We start from the raw sequence: 10,305 nt of genomic DNA, 5'->3' as shown, positions 1-10,305 counted from the left end.
CGAGGCGCCCAGCGGCAACGCCATCGGTGAGGGGCTGCCCGGGGGCTGGGACCGCGGCTGGTGGGGCCCTGCTGACTGCCCCCCTCCTGCCTCTCCTTCTCCCTCCCCAGGGGCAGCCATCACCTTCGCCAGGACCTACCTGCTGAGCCCTGGTGCAGGGCGCCGGCCCGGCGTGCCCGCGGTGCTGGTGGGCCTGGGCGACAGCCCCTCCGGGGATGATGCCATTGCTGCAGCCAGGGATGTCAAGGCTGGGGGTGAGGAGGGATGGGATTCCAGCTGGGTGTGTGGGGAGGGGGCTGCATCCCTGCAGGGTGCTGAGGGTGCTCCTGTCTCAGGAGTCCGGGTGCTGGCAGTGGGCTTGGAGGGGGCAGACCGGGAGCAGCTCCGGCGCGTGGTCACGGGTGAGGACCCACGGTACATCTACCACGATGGTGGTGCCCTGGCTGAGCTGGAGGGAGAGCTCACTGATGACCTCTGCACCATCATCTCCACCAGGGTAAGGGCTCAGGTTCCCCGGGTGCTGGGGAGTGAGGACCAGCCCTGTAGGGCGCCAGGGGTTTCTCCTACCCCTGTGCTCACATGGCCTCACCTTGTCTTGCCAGCCGGAGCCAGAACCAAAGCCGAAGCCCTGCACTGTGCAGTGCCCCAAGGTGAGCATCCCCATGGCATGTTGTGCTGTGCCCAAGCTTGCCAACGGCAGCAGCATAGTGGGGAGCTGAGCTTGGAGTGCAGCCTTTCACCCATTGCCTCTGTCCTTTTGAAGGGTGAGAAAGGGGACCGTGGTGAGACGGTGAGTGTTTTGGTGTGTTCCTTGCAAATGGTGGCTCTGGTGCTGGGCTGCCCCCTGCCAGACCCTGCTGATGTCAGCCCACAGGGGATGTTCACCTTTGGCTTTTTCTCTGCAGGGACCACAAGGACATGCAGGGCAGCCGGGACCCCGTGGAGAGCCGGTAATGTCCAGATGGGGGGCAGCTCCCTCCCAGGGAGCAGCAACCTGGTCCCTTTGTCCCCATGTCCCTTTGTCCCCATGTCCCTTTGTCCCCATGTCTCCTTGTCTTGCTGGCCGGTGGGTGTGGGGCAGGGACAATGTTTAGCCCTTGCTGCAGGGGCAAATGGGGAACATCCCTTGGCCATTACCTTCCACCCAGTCCCTTCTATCCACTGTCCCTCTAGGGTCGCCATGGGCTGCCTGGCCCTCCAGGACCCCCGGGGCCACAGGGTCTGCCAGGAGAGATTGTTGAGCGGCCTGGCAAGAAGGGGGACAGGGTGAGTACCTCCAGTCCCCTCACCTACACATCCCAGGGTCCCTGGGCAGAGGAACACAGCCACACAGAGGCCTCTCTCTGCCCCTCATCCCTTCTCCTCCTCACCCAGGCTGGTGAGCCTTTGGGGAGCCCCAGTGCAGTCCTATGCTGCTCCCTTGCACCCCAGCTTGAGGTGGGGGAAAGGCTCCCCTGCACCTGGCCCTGCCATGGGGCTCTACTGGGTGCCCAGTTCCAGGACCAGCATTACCTGGGGCAATGGGGGAGTCCAGCAGTGCCAGGATGTGCTGGGTGCTGGTGTGATGCTCCCCTGTCCTGCAGGGATTCCCTGGAGCTGCTGGGACACCGGGAAGCCCTGGCCGTCCTGGGAACCCTGGATCACCTGGCCAGCCAGTGAGTGGAGGTGTCCCCCTGGGCTTGCTGCTTCCCATCTCCCTGCCTGCCTTGCCTTGCCCTGAGCCTCTGCCTACTCTTTGCCTATGCCCTGGTGGTCTCTGTAGTTGGCAGTCACTGCTGTCCCCAGCGTGTGCATCCCAGGCCAAGTGTACTGGGCAGGGACTGTCCATCCTTATTTTGGCTGGAGCCTCCATCCCATTCCCATCTCATCCCACCCCATCCCCACTCTCCTGGCTGGCAAGGACACATTCACCTCCTGAGCTGTTGTTTTCCAGGGCATCCCTGGACCCCGAGGGGATCCTGTGAGTATGGCCCCATCCCTCCCCAGTTCCATTCCCCTCCTGTACCCCCCTCACTCTCATCTTTTGTTCCCAGGGACCACAAGGACAGACAGGGCTTTCTGGCCCAAAGGGGGAGAAGGGAGAGCCGGTAGGTGATGGGCATGGGGCCATCTCATGGGTGTACCTGGGGAGCTGCAAGGACCCCAATGGCCACATCACAGCCCCTGGCACCTTCTGGCACTCTGTCTCTGGGTGATCCCAGGGTCTTCCTGTCTCCCTGCCATGCCCCTGGCCTCACAGGGGCACTGTAGACCCCAACCTGCAATGGGGACACAACAGGTCATGTGAGGATACTGATTTTTCCTCCCTCTCCTCTTTCAGGGAGAGCCCAGGTTCATAGATGGAGAACAGGGAATTCCGGGCAGGAAAGGAGAGCCAGGTGTGCCGGTAGGTCTGAGGGTCATGATGCCTGTGGGTCTCCATCAACACCCCCAGCCTGTGCCACAGCCCCAGCTGACAGAGCATCTCTGTCCTCCAGGGCAGCCCTGGCATCCCTGGGACTCCTGGCCCACGGGGACCTTTTGGAGATGCAGGCCCCCCCGGTCCCATGGGGCCACCAGGACCTCCAGGAGAGTTTGTGAAGGTACGTCCCCTCTGGCGTTGCATGGGGACAGCTGGGGGAACATGTGGACAGACAGACAGAGGGACAGGCAGCAGCTTGGAGCTGCTCTCTCATTCAATGCTCCTGGTCCCACTTATGGGTTGTTGTCTCCTCCCTCTGTGCCCGTGCACACATACACATTCCTGAGCTGTTGCTGGTACTGGTCAGTGTGGGAAGAGGTAAATGGCCTGCATGTATCCTGATAACACTGAACATGGGTCCATCCAGCACAGCCTCTCTCCATTCAAAGGGACACGTGGAGAGTGCAGACCTGCCCTTAACCTGTTTTGGTTTTTTTTTTGCTCTTGCAGGGGGAAAAAGGTGACCGAGGGGAGAGGGTGAGTGGCTCTGCATTTCCCTGTCCCCTCTATCCTCCTGGTTAAGGGTCCAGTAGGTGCCTGTGGGTGCTGCAGCCCGCCCAGGATGCTGGGAAGGACTGAACCCCTCAGGGCCATCATGCAGGAGCTGACCCCTGTCTCTGCAGGGCCCCCCTGGACTGGTGGATGGAGCAGTGCCTCGAGGGGAGCCTGGCCCACCCGTGAGTTCAGCCCCTGGGCCGGAGGGGATGGCAGAGGGGAGAAGGGCTGCAGTGGCCATGTGTCCCCAGGGCTGAGCTGCAATTTCAGGGGCTGAGCTGTGCTCTCTTGCAGGGCCTGCCTGGGGACCCTGGGCCTCGGGGACCTGCTGGGCCCCCAGGCCTGAAGGGAGAGAAGGTAAGAGGATGGTGGGGATGCTGTGCCTGGGGCTGGACCCCGCACTGCTCTGCAGCAGGGATGCCTGTCCCCATCTGATGGGCATCCCCACCTCACCAGCACAGCTGTCACCTTTCCTAATCCCCAGGGTGATAGCAAAGAAGGTTTCCCAGGGCCACCTGGCCGCCCCGGGGACCCAGGAGACCGGGTGAGTTTTCCACAAGGCAGTAAGGAGGGCAGGAGTCTGCCTTGCTGTTGAGCTGAGCACTGATGGCAGCCTGGAGGGCTCCTGCTCTGGCAAACCTGGGTGCTTGCCGTGCCATGCTGGACACAACATCTCTATTCTCCTTTGCAGGGTCCTCGAGGACCACCAGGGGAGCAGGGAAGGAAGGTGAGTGGTTCAGGGATACTCTTACCTTACCTTTGGTGGGGAGAAAAGGGGTCTGGGTGTCACACCAGGACCCGTACTGCCCCTGACCCCATCTTCCTGTGCCAGGGAGACCGTGGGACGCCAGGCGAGCTGGGAGAGATGGGCGAGAAGGTGAGATGGCTCCAGAGCAGGACCATGCCATTTGACATCACTGGCAAGTCCTGGTGTCCCTGCTGCCCTGGGGTTGCTGTGCCTGGGGGTCACTGTCAGAGCCCTATGTTCCTGGATGGGCTTTGGGCCCAGGCTCTAAAGGGCTGTGGGGCAGCATGTGAGGTGAGGGTGCTGTGGAGGAATGAAGGCTCCTGAACCCCTCTGCTCTGCTCGGCAGGGGGACCGCGGCGTGCCTGGCCCTGAGGGCGAGAAGGTGAGTGGGCTGGGACAGCCAGAGCTCTGCTGGGGCAATCACTGCCTTGCCCTGGAGCAGCCACCCTAGCACGGTGGGAGACTGACACCTTTCTCTTCCTCCCCTCCTGCAGGGTGAAGCAGGAGCTCCAGGGCGCCCGGGGCCATCGGGCAGAGAGGTGAGTGGGGACAGCAGCCGTGGTGCTGCAGAGCCAGCACCTCAGGAACAGGGCACTGCCATGCCCGTGTGCATCCACAGGCACTTCCAGCCCCTGAGGTCTCCTCTCTCCACAGGGAGCTCCAGGACCAGCTGGCCCCCGGGGCGAAAAGGTGAGGGTGAAGCAGGGTCCTGGTGGGGAGGTGAGGGGCTGCTAGGAACAGGGCTGGAAATGACACCCATCTCTCCACAGGGTGAACCAGGAGCACCAGGGAAGCCGGTAAGTGATGCTGCGCAGTGCATCCACCTCTGCCTGCCCTAGCCCTGGGACAGGGAGCCATGGGCAGCACCCAGCATGGCCCCTCTGCTTTTCCCCCAGGCTCCCATTGTGAACGGTGCTGGAGAGAAGGTAACCTTGCCCCAGATGTGCCTCCTGGCCCTTCACTGGCACCCCTGGGCATGGCTATGGTCTGGGGAGGGGGATTGCACAGCTGGGCATCCACCAGAGGGGATGTCTGTGCTGGTCCCCAGGCCTGTTGGTCCCCAACTGTAGTGGAGGGAAGGGAAGTGGTTTAGGGGGGCTGATGGTGTCATTTCATCTGCTCAAGGGTGACAGAGGCTTCCCAGGACCAGAAGGACCTCCTGGCCCAAAGGGTGATGTCGGAGATAAAGGTGCCCGTGTGAGTACTGCCTGGGGATGGGAGACACAGGAGGCACAGCACAGCCCTGAGACTTAAGGTGCCTGTGCCATTGCTCCAAGCTGCATCCCTTCATATCTAGGGTGCCCCTGGACTGAGCATCCCGGGGCCAGCTGGCCCCAAAGGCGAGCAGGGCGATCGGGTGAGTCCGGGTGCACCCCAGGGGCTGGGGCTGGCTGGGCTCTGCTCTGGGCACGTGGGCTCATGGCCCCAGTCCCTCCACCAGCACGAGGCCACCCCAGTCCCCAGTGACATGCGCTTTCCCTCTCCAACAACCAGGGTATCGTTGGCCTCACGGGAAGGAGCGGCCCAAAGGTGATGTCACTGCAGGAGGCATTGCCCCTGTGTCCATCTGTCTGTCTATCCTTCCATCCCGGCGCTGGACGGGCTGTCCCTGCAGGCTGTGCCGTGATGCTGCTGCAGGGAGCAGAGGGTGCTGTGCAGAGCTCCTTCTCCCCCCAGCAGCCCCTGCACTCTCCTGACAGTGCCCTTCCCCCTTGCCTAGGGTGACCCGGGAGAGCCGGGGGAGAAGGGCGAGCCGGGCCGAGTGGGCACCCCGGGGCAGACAGGGCTGCGTGGCAAGGAGGTATCGTGGGGTGAGGGGAGTTGTGGGACTGGGGGCTGAGGGGCTCCGTGGCCCTGAGGAGGCAGGGGGCTGGCAGGGAGCAGGGGGATGCCAGTGACTTGTGCTTTTCTCCCCATGGCCGGTGCCCGCTGACCTGTGCTGCAGGGAGAGCGTGGAGAGAAGGGTGATGAAGGCACCCCGGTAAGTGGGGACCCACTGGGACAACTGCCCTCCTCCCCCTTATCCCCCACTCACCCCTTCTCTCCCCACAGGGTGAATCAGGTCCACCTGGCAAACCTGGAGATAGAGGCCCCCGGGTAAGTGCAGGGCTGGTGGGCACCCTAGGTTGGATGAGGTGCCCAATGGCCTTGCAGTGGCTCCACTAATGTGGACACTCTCTCTGCCCCCACCCAGGGCCTCCCTGGCTACCGTGGCCCCCCCGGGGAGAAGGGTGACTTGGGGGACCCAGGTCCTGAAGGCAGGAATGTGAGTACCACCTCGTGTGCTCCCACCACCCCGTGGGCATCCACAAACCACACACCCCATTGTCCCTTACCCACTCTTCTTTCCACGGGTCCCACATCCTCTCCTCCCCTCACCCCATCCTTCCCTCCTGCAGGGCAGCCCTGGAGCACCAGGCAGCAAGGGTGACCGTGGGGAGCCGGTGAGTGCCATGGGGCCACGTGCCTGTCCCCCCCTGCAGCCAGCCCTGCCTTCCCCAGGGCCACACCAGCTCCCCTTCACCCACCTCCCTCATCTTTCTTTCAGGGGCTTCCTGGACCCCCAGGACGAACTGTAAGCTCTTCCCCCTCCCCTCCCCCTGCCACGGGCTGGTGCCCAGCCCCGTGTGCTCTGACAGCCCCTCTCTGCCCCACAGGTTGAAATGGGGCTTGGAGGAGCCGGGGAGAAGGGTGAGAAGGTAACAAGTGGGTCCCCAGTATGCTGGTGGTGGGGTTGACCTGTGCTGTCCTCTGCTGGGTTCTGCCTCTGCACTGGGGCCCTCCCTGCCCAAAACAACCCCTGCCACATGAAGCTGATGTGCACCGTGTGACAGCCATGTGGGACTTGGTGGGGACATGGGGTCTGGGAGACACGTGCTGATGGTCCTGCCCAGTGGTAGGAGGTCTCTGTGAGGATAAGGTCCTCGAAGAAGCCAGCGTGCTCCTGGCTCCCCTGCCCTGCAGGGATCCCACAGCAGTACCTCAGCTCTAGGTGTTCTGCTTTTAAGAGCCAGCTCAGGCTGGGGGCAGTTTTTGCCACGGGCTGTGCTCTGTGCTGGGTGGCATCATGGTCACTGGCCATGGCCCAGCCAGCTCCCAGTGCTTCTCGTTGCCTTTCGTCTGCAGCTGCTGTCATAGAATCACAGACTGGTTTGGGTTGGAAGGGACTGTAAAAATCACCTAGTTCCAACCCCCCTGCACAAGCAGGGACACCTCCCACTAGACCAGGTTGTTAAAGCCCCATCCAACCTGGCCTTGAACACCTCCAGGGAGGGGGCATCTGCAGCTTATCTGGGCAACCTGTTCCAGCATCTCAGTACACTCACAGGAAAGAATTTCTTCCTGATAAGTATGTTCCTAATAACTGTCTGGCCACCTGGGAGCTGCGTGGAGCCCAGCAACCTCTTTTTAAAACTTGTGCCTGTATTTTGAGACTTGCTCTTACCCTGCCCTTAAACTACGCATCATAAGTAGAGGTCTCAGCGTGGGCTCTGGCGTGGGCTCAGCGCAGGGTTTGTGGCAGTGCCCACTAACCACAGTGCCCTTCCCTGGCAGGGGGACCCTGGGGACCCTGGTGAGGACGGCATGAAGGGCAGCCGGGGTGATGCTGGCTCCCCTGGCCTGCCCGGAGAGAGGGTAGGTGCTGGGTCTCTGGTGTGGAAGGTGGTGGGACAGCAAGATGGGCCACGTTCTGCAGCAGAGCTGGAGGTCCTGCTGCCGGGGAGGGCAGTGGGCAAGCAATCCTCTTTTCCCCCCATGGCTCACTCTGAGCGTGTCTCTCTCTTGCAGGGTGTGGAGGGTCCTCGTGGCCCCCCCGGTGCACGGGTGAGTGTCACATTCCCCACGGGGGTCTGAGTGAGGGGTCCCTGCCCTGCTTGGCTCCCGTTCAGGGGACACAAGACTCACTCCTCTTCCCACCCTGCAGGGTGACCCCGGGGACCGAGGCCTGCCAGGAGAGAAGGTGAGGGGGCTGCGGGCTGGGGGCTGTCCCACAGCCCCCCTGCCAGCCCCATGGCTCCAGCCCTCCTGCCCTTCTTCCTTACAGGGGGACCGTGGCCCACCAGGGCTGGATGGACGCAACGGGCTGGAAGGCAAACCTGGGCCCCCGGGTCCTTCAGGGCTGCGGGTGAGCAGGGTCCAGGGAGGAGGGCACAGCTGCCCCCAGGCACTGTGTGTGGGGGCTGTGGGACAGAAGGGCAATGGAGCAGGGGGAGCTGCTCCCCTGGACACCCTCTGCTCCAGGCGAGGGATGCTCATGGGGGGGCCTGTGGTTAGGGAGTCCCTGAGGGTGGGAGTGTCCCTGCCCTCACCTTTTCCTTGTCTGCAGGGGGACCCAGGGAAGCAGGGGGACCCTGGCCGGGATGTAAGTACCTCTGGAGAGGGCAGGTTTGGGTTGTGCTCCTGCTGGGGCCACTGTGCGTGCAAGGGATTGACATCCTGCCCTGTGCTTCTTGGCCCAGGGCAGGACCATGTCCTGTCCCCAGCAGGGTGCCACCCTTCCTGTCTCACTCCCTTCTCCCAGAATTGGATGGGTGCCCTGCTGCCCTGTGCTCCCACCATCTCTTTTCCCCACAGGCCATTCCTGGGCTACGTGGGGAGCAGGGACTGCCGGGCCCTGTGGGCCCCCTGGGACCACCTGGCATCCCTGTAAGTACCAGCTACCCTGTGTCCTGGGGACACATCCTGCCCTGTGTCCTCTGCAGCTGGTCCCAGCCGGGTCAGTCTGCTGGGGCTCACCCAGTGCACAGCTCCCCCTCCCCTGTACCGTGGCCTGGGGACCACTGGGGGTTTCTGTGCTGGGTGGAGCACCAAGGGAATCTGTCACTGCCTCTGCTTCTTCCCAGGGCAAACCTGGCAATGATGGCAAACCTGGCCTCAGCGGCAAGGATGTGAGTAGGGGGAGTGGGGCTTGGCTCTGGGGCTTCTCCAGGGGCCCTGGGGGCTGGTGGTCCCAGCGCAACACAAAGGCAAGGGGGGGGGATATGGAAAAGAGCCGCCATGCTCTGACCTGTGCCCCTGGTGCCTGTCCCCATCCCATGTGGTGCCTGTGGTGGGGTGGTCGAGTTGGGCACTGACTGGCAGCCTGTGTCCCCAGGGAGAAGATGGGACACCAGGAGAGGATGGGAGAAAGGTAAGGAGCTGAGCCCTGCAGGGTCCCTGCATGGTCCCCACATGATCCCCACCTGGTCCCCACACATCCAATGACTCCTCCCTGCCTGGGTCCTGGAGCGTCATTTTGGGGTGTGTGGATGGAGTAATATCCCTCTAATTCCTTTTCCTCCTGGTTAGGGAGACAAAGGTGACACAGGACCCCCCGGCAGAGAGGTGTGTGGTGAAAGGGGGGTGCTGGGTACATGCCCCCTCCAGGGCCAGACCTGTGCACCCAGGTGCTGGGGGTGACACTGCTCTCTTGGCAGGGCCGCAGTGGTCCCAAGGGTGAGCAGGGGGACAGAGGAGTGCCCGGCCCCCTCGGCCCTCCTGGTCTCCCCGGTGTCCCAGGGCAGGTTGGCCCCCCTGGACAGGTGAGTAGTCCTCGAGACCATGGTGCCACCCAGCACTAGACCCAGGAGTCTGGGCTGCTGAGGGGAGGGCAGAACCCCTGCCCACAGCTCCCTCGGAGCACTGTCCCATGTCCATGGGTCACAAGTGCCATTGTGTCCCCTCTGCACCTTCCAGGGTTTACCGGGTGTCCGTGGGGTGGCTGGACCAAAGGTAGGTGTTCTCCTGCCCCCAAGCCCCCTCAAGGCAATGGTCTGGGAGACCCTGTGCCAAGAGGAAATGAGTCTTTGGGGGGACTCTCTGTCCCCAGGCTGGCAGGGCTGCTCCCTGGTGTTGGAGTTGGCACCAGGCAGCCTGGCTCTGCCCCCTTTGATGCTTTGCCGTGTTTCAGGGGGACCCAGGGGAGCCTGGACTGCGAGGGGAGCCGGTGAGTACCCAGCACGGAGCCTGACTAGCTGCCAGCTGGGGTGGTGGCAGCAGCAGCCACTGTCCAGGGAGCACCAGTAGTGTTAACTCTGAAACCTACGGAGGGCAGCACCAGCGCTGCTCAGCTCACCTACTGCTGCACTCTGCATCTTTTCACTCTCTCTTTCTCTGCAAACCTAGGGGCGACCTGGCAATCCTGGAGCACGTGGAGACCCTGGGACTGCAGGGGTGAGTTTCTCCCAGTCTACCGGGCTGGGACATCAGGAGGACCCTCCACAGTCTCCACACTGGGAGCAGGGCGACACCCACTTTGTTTTTAATGTCTTTTTATTGCAGAACATTGAACGTAGCCTGGAAGCGCTTGGCATCAAGGTACAGAGTTGTCGGCCTGGGGGCTGTTTCTGACACAGGGCAGCAAGAGGGGGGAGATGGGAGGTGATGGGGGGCCCAAGTGACCCAGGACTGGTCGGCAGGGCTGTGGGGTGCTGCTGTGGCTGTGTGCCACCGACCCCTGACCCGTGGTTCTTTCCTCTCGCCCAGGTTTCATCCCTGAAGGAGCTCACGGGTGCCTACGACGGCAGCTCGGACTCGTTCCTGCCGGTGTCCGAGCGGCTGCGGGGCCAGAAGGGCAGGCGGGGGGAGGCAGGGGAGAGGGGGCCTCCCGGCCGCCGAGGCA

At 63.1% G+C, this 10,305-nt stretch overlaps 1 protein-coding gene across 1 annotated transcript in view; it reads left to right on the top strand.

The window, feature by feature from the left end:
* The window catches only part of COL7A1 (collagen, type VII, alpha 1), a 48,050-nt gene that overhangs the window by 26,880 nt on the left and 10,865 nt on the right, over positions 1–10,305 (top strand). Inside the window, exons 21-53 of the mRNA XM_009996675.1 lie at positions 111–254; positions 336–496; positions 603–650; positions 764–790; positions 1,174–1,266; positions 2,034–2,087; positions 2,321–2,386; positions 2,478–2,582; positions 2,912–2,938; positions 3,251–3,313; positions 3,648–3,683; positions 3,789–3,833; positions 4,051–4,086; positions 4,199–4,243; positions 4,359–4,394; positions 5,002–5,061; positions 5,425–5,505; positions 5,757–5,801; positions 5,899–5,970; positions 6,104–6,148; positions 6,362–6,403; positions 7,260–7,340; positions 7,494–7,529; positions 7,630–7,665; positions 7,750–7,830; positions 8,032–8,067; positions 8,280–8,351; positions 8,549–8,593; positions 9,122–9,226; positions 9,381–9,416; positions 9,595–9,630; positions 9,966–10,001; positions 10,170–10,271. Of these exons, the coding sequence (XP_009994977.1) occupies positions 111–254; positions 336–496; positions 603–650; positions 764–790; positions 1,174–1,266; positions 2,034–2,087; positions 2,321–2,386; positions 2,478–2,582; positions 2,912–2,938; positions 3,251–3,313; positions 3,648–3,683; positions 3,789–3,833; positions 4,051–4,086; positions 4,199–4,243; positions 4,359–4,394; positions 5,002–5,061; positions 5,425–5,505; positions 5,757–5,801; positions 5,899–5,970; positions 6,104–6,148; positions 6,362–6,403; positions 7,260–7,340; positions 7,494–7,529; positions 7,630–7,665; positions 7,750–7,830; positions 8,032–8,067; positions 8,280–8,351; positions 8,549–8,593; positions 9,122–9,226; positions 9,381–9,416; positions 9,595–9,630; positions 9,966–10,001; positions 10,170–10,271 (2,033 nt within the window). The remainder of the gene's footprint in view (positions 1–110; positions 255–335; positions 497–602; positions 651–763; positions 791–1,173; positions 1,267–2,033; positions 2,088–2,320; positions 2,387–2,477; positions 2,583–2,911; positions 2,939–3,250; positions 3,314–3,647; positions 3,684–3,788; positions 3,834–4,050; positions 4,087–4,198; positions 4,244–4,358; positions 4,395–5,001; positions 5,062–5,424; positions 5,506–5,756; positions 5,802–5,898; positions 5,971–6,103; positions 6,149–6,361; positions 6,404–7,259; positions 7,341–7,493; positions 7,530–7,629; positions 7,666–7,749; positions 7,831–8,031; positions 8,068–8,279; positions 8,352–8,548; positions 8,594–9,121; positions 9,227–9,380; positions 9,417–9,594; positions 9,631–9,965; positions 10,002–10,169; positions 10,272–10,305) is intronic.

The sequence above is a fragment of the Chaetura pelagica genome, unplaced genomic scaffold (assembly GCF_000747805.2).
Source record: "Chaetura pelagica isolate M959 unplaced genomic scaffold, ChaPel_1.0 scaffold914, whole genome shotgun sequence".
Taxonomy (NCBI): domain Eukaryota; kingdom Metazoa; phylum Chordata; class Aves; order Apodiformes; family Apodidae; genus Chaetura; species Chaetura pelagica.
The sequence above is the reverse complement of the archived record's forward strand: the minus strand, read 5'-3'. Positions and strand labels throughout refer to the sequence as shown.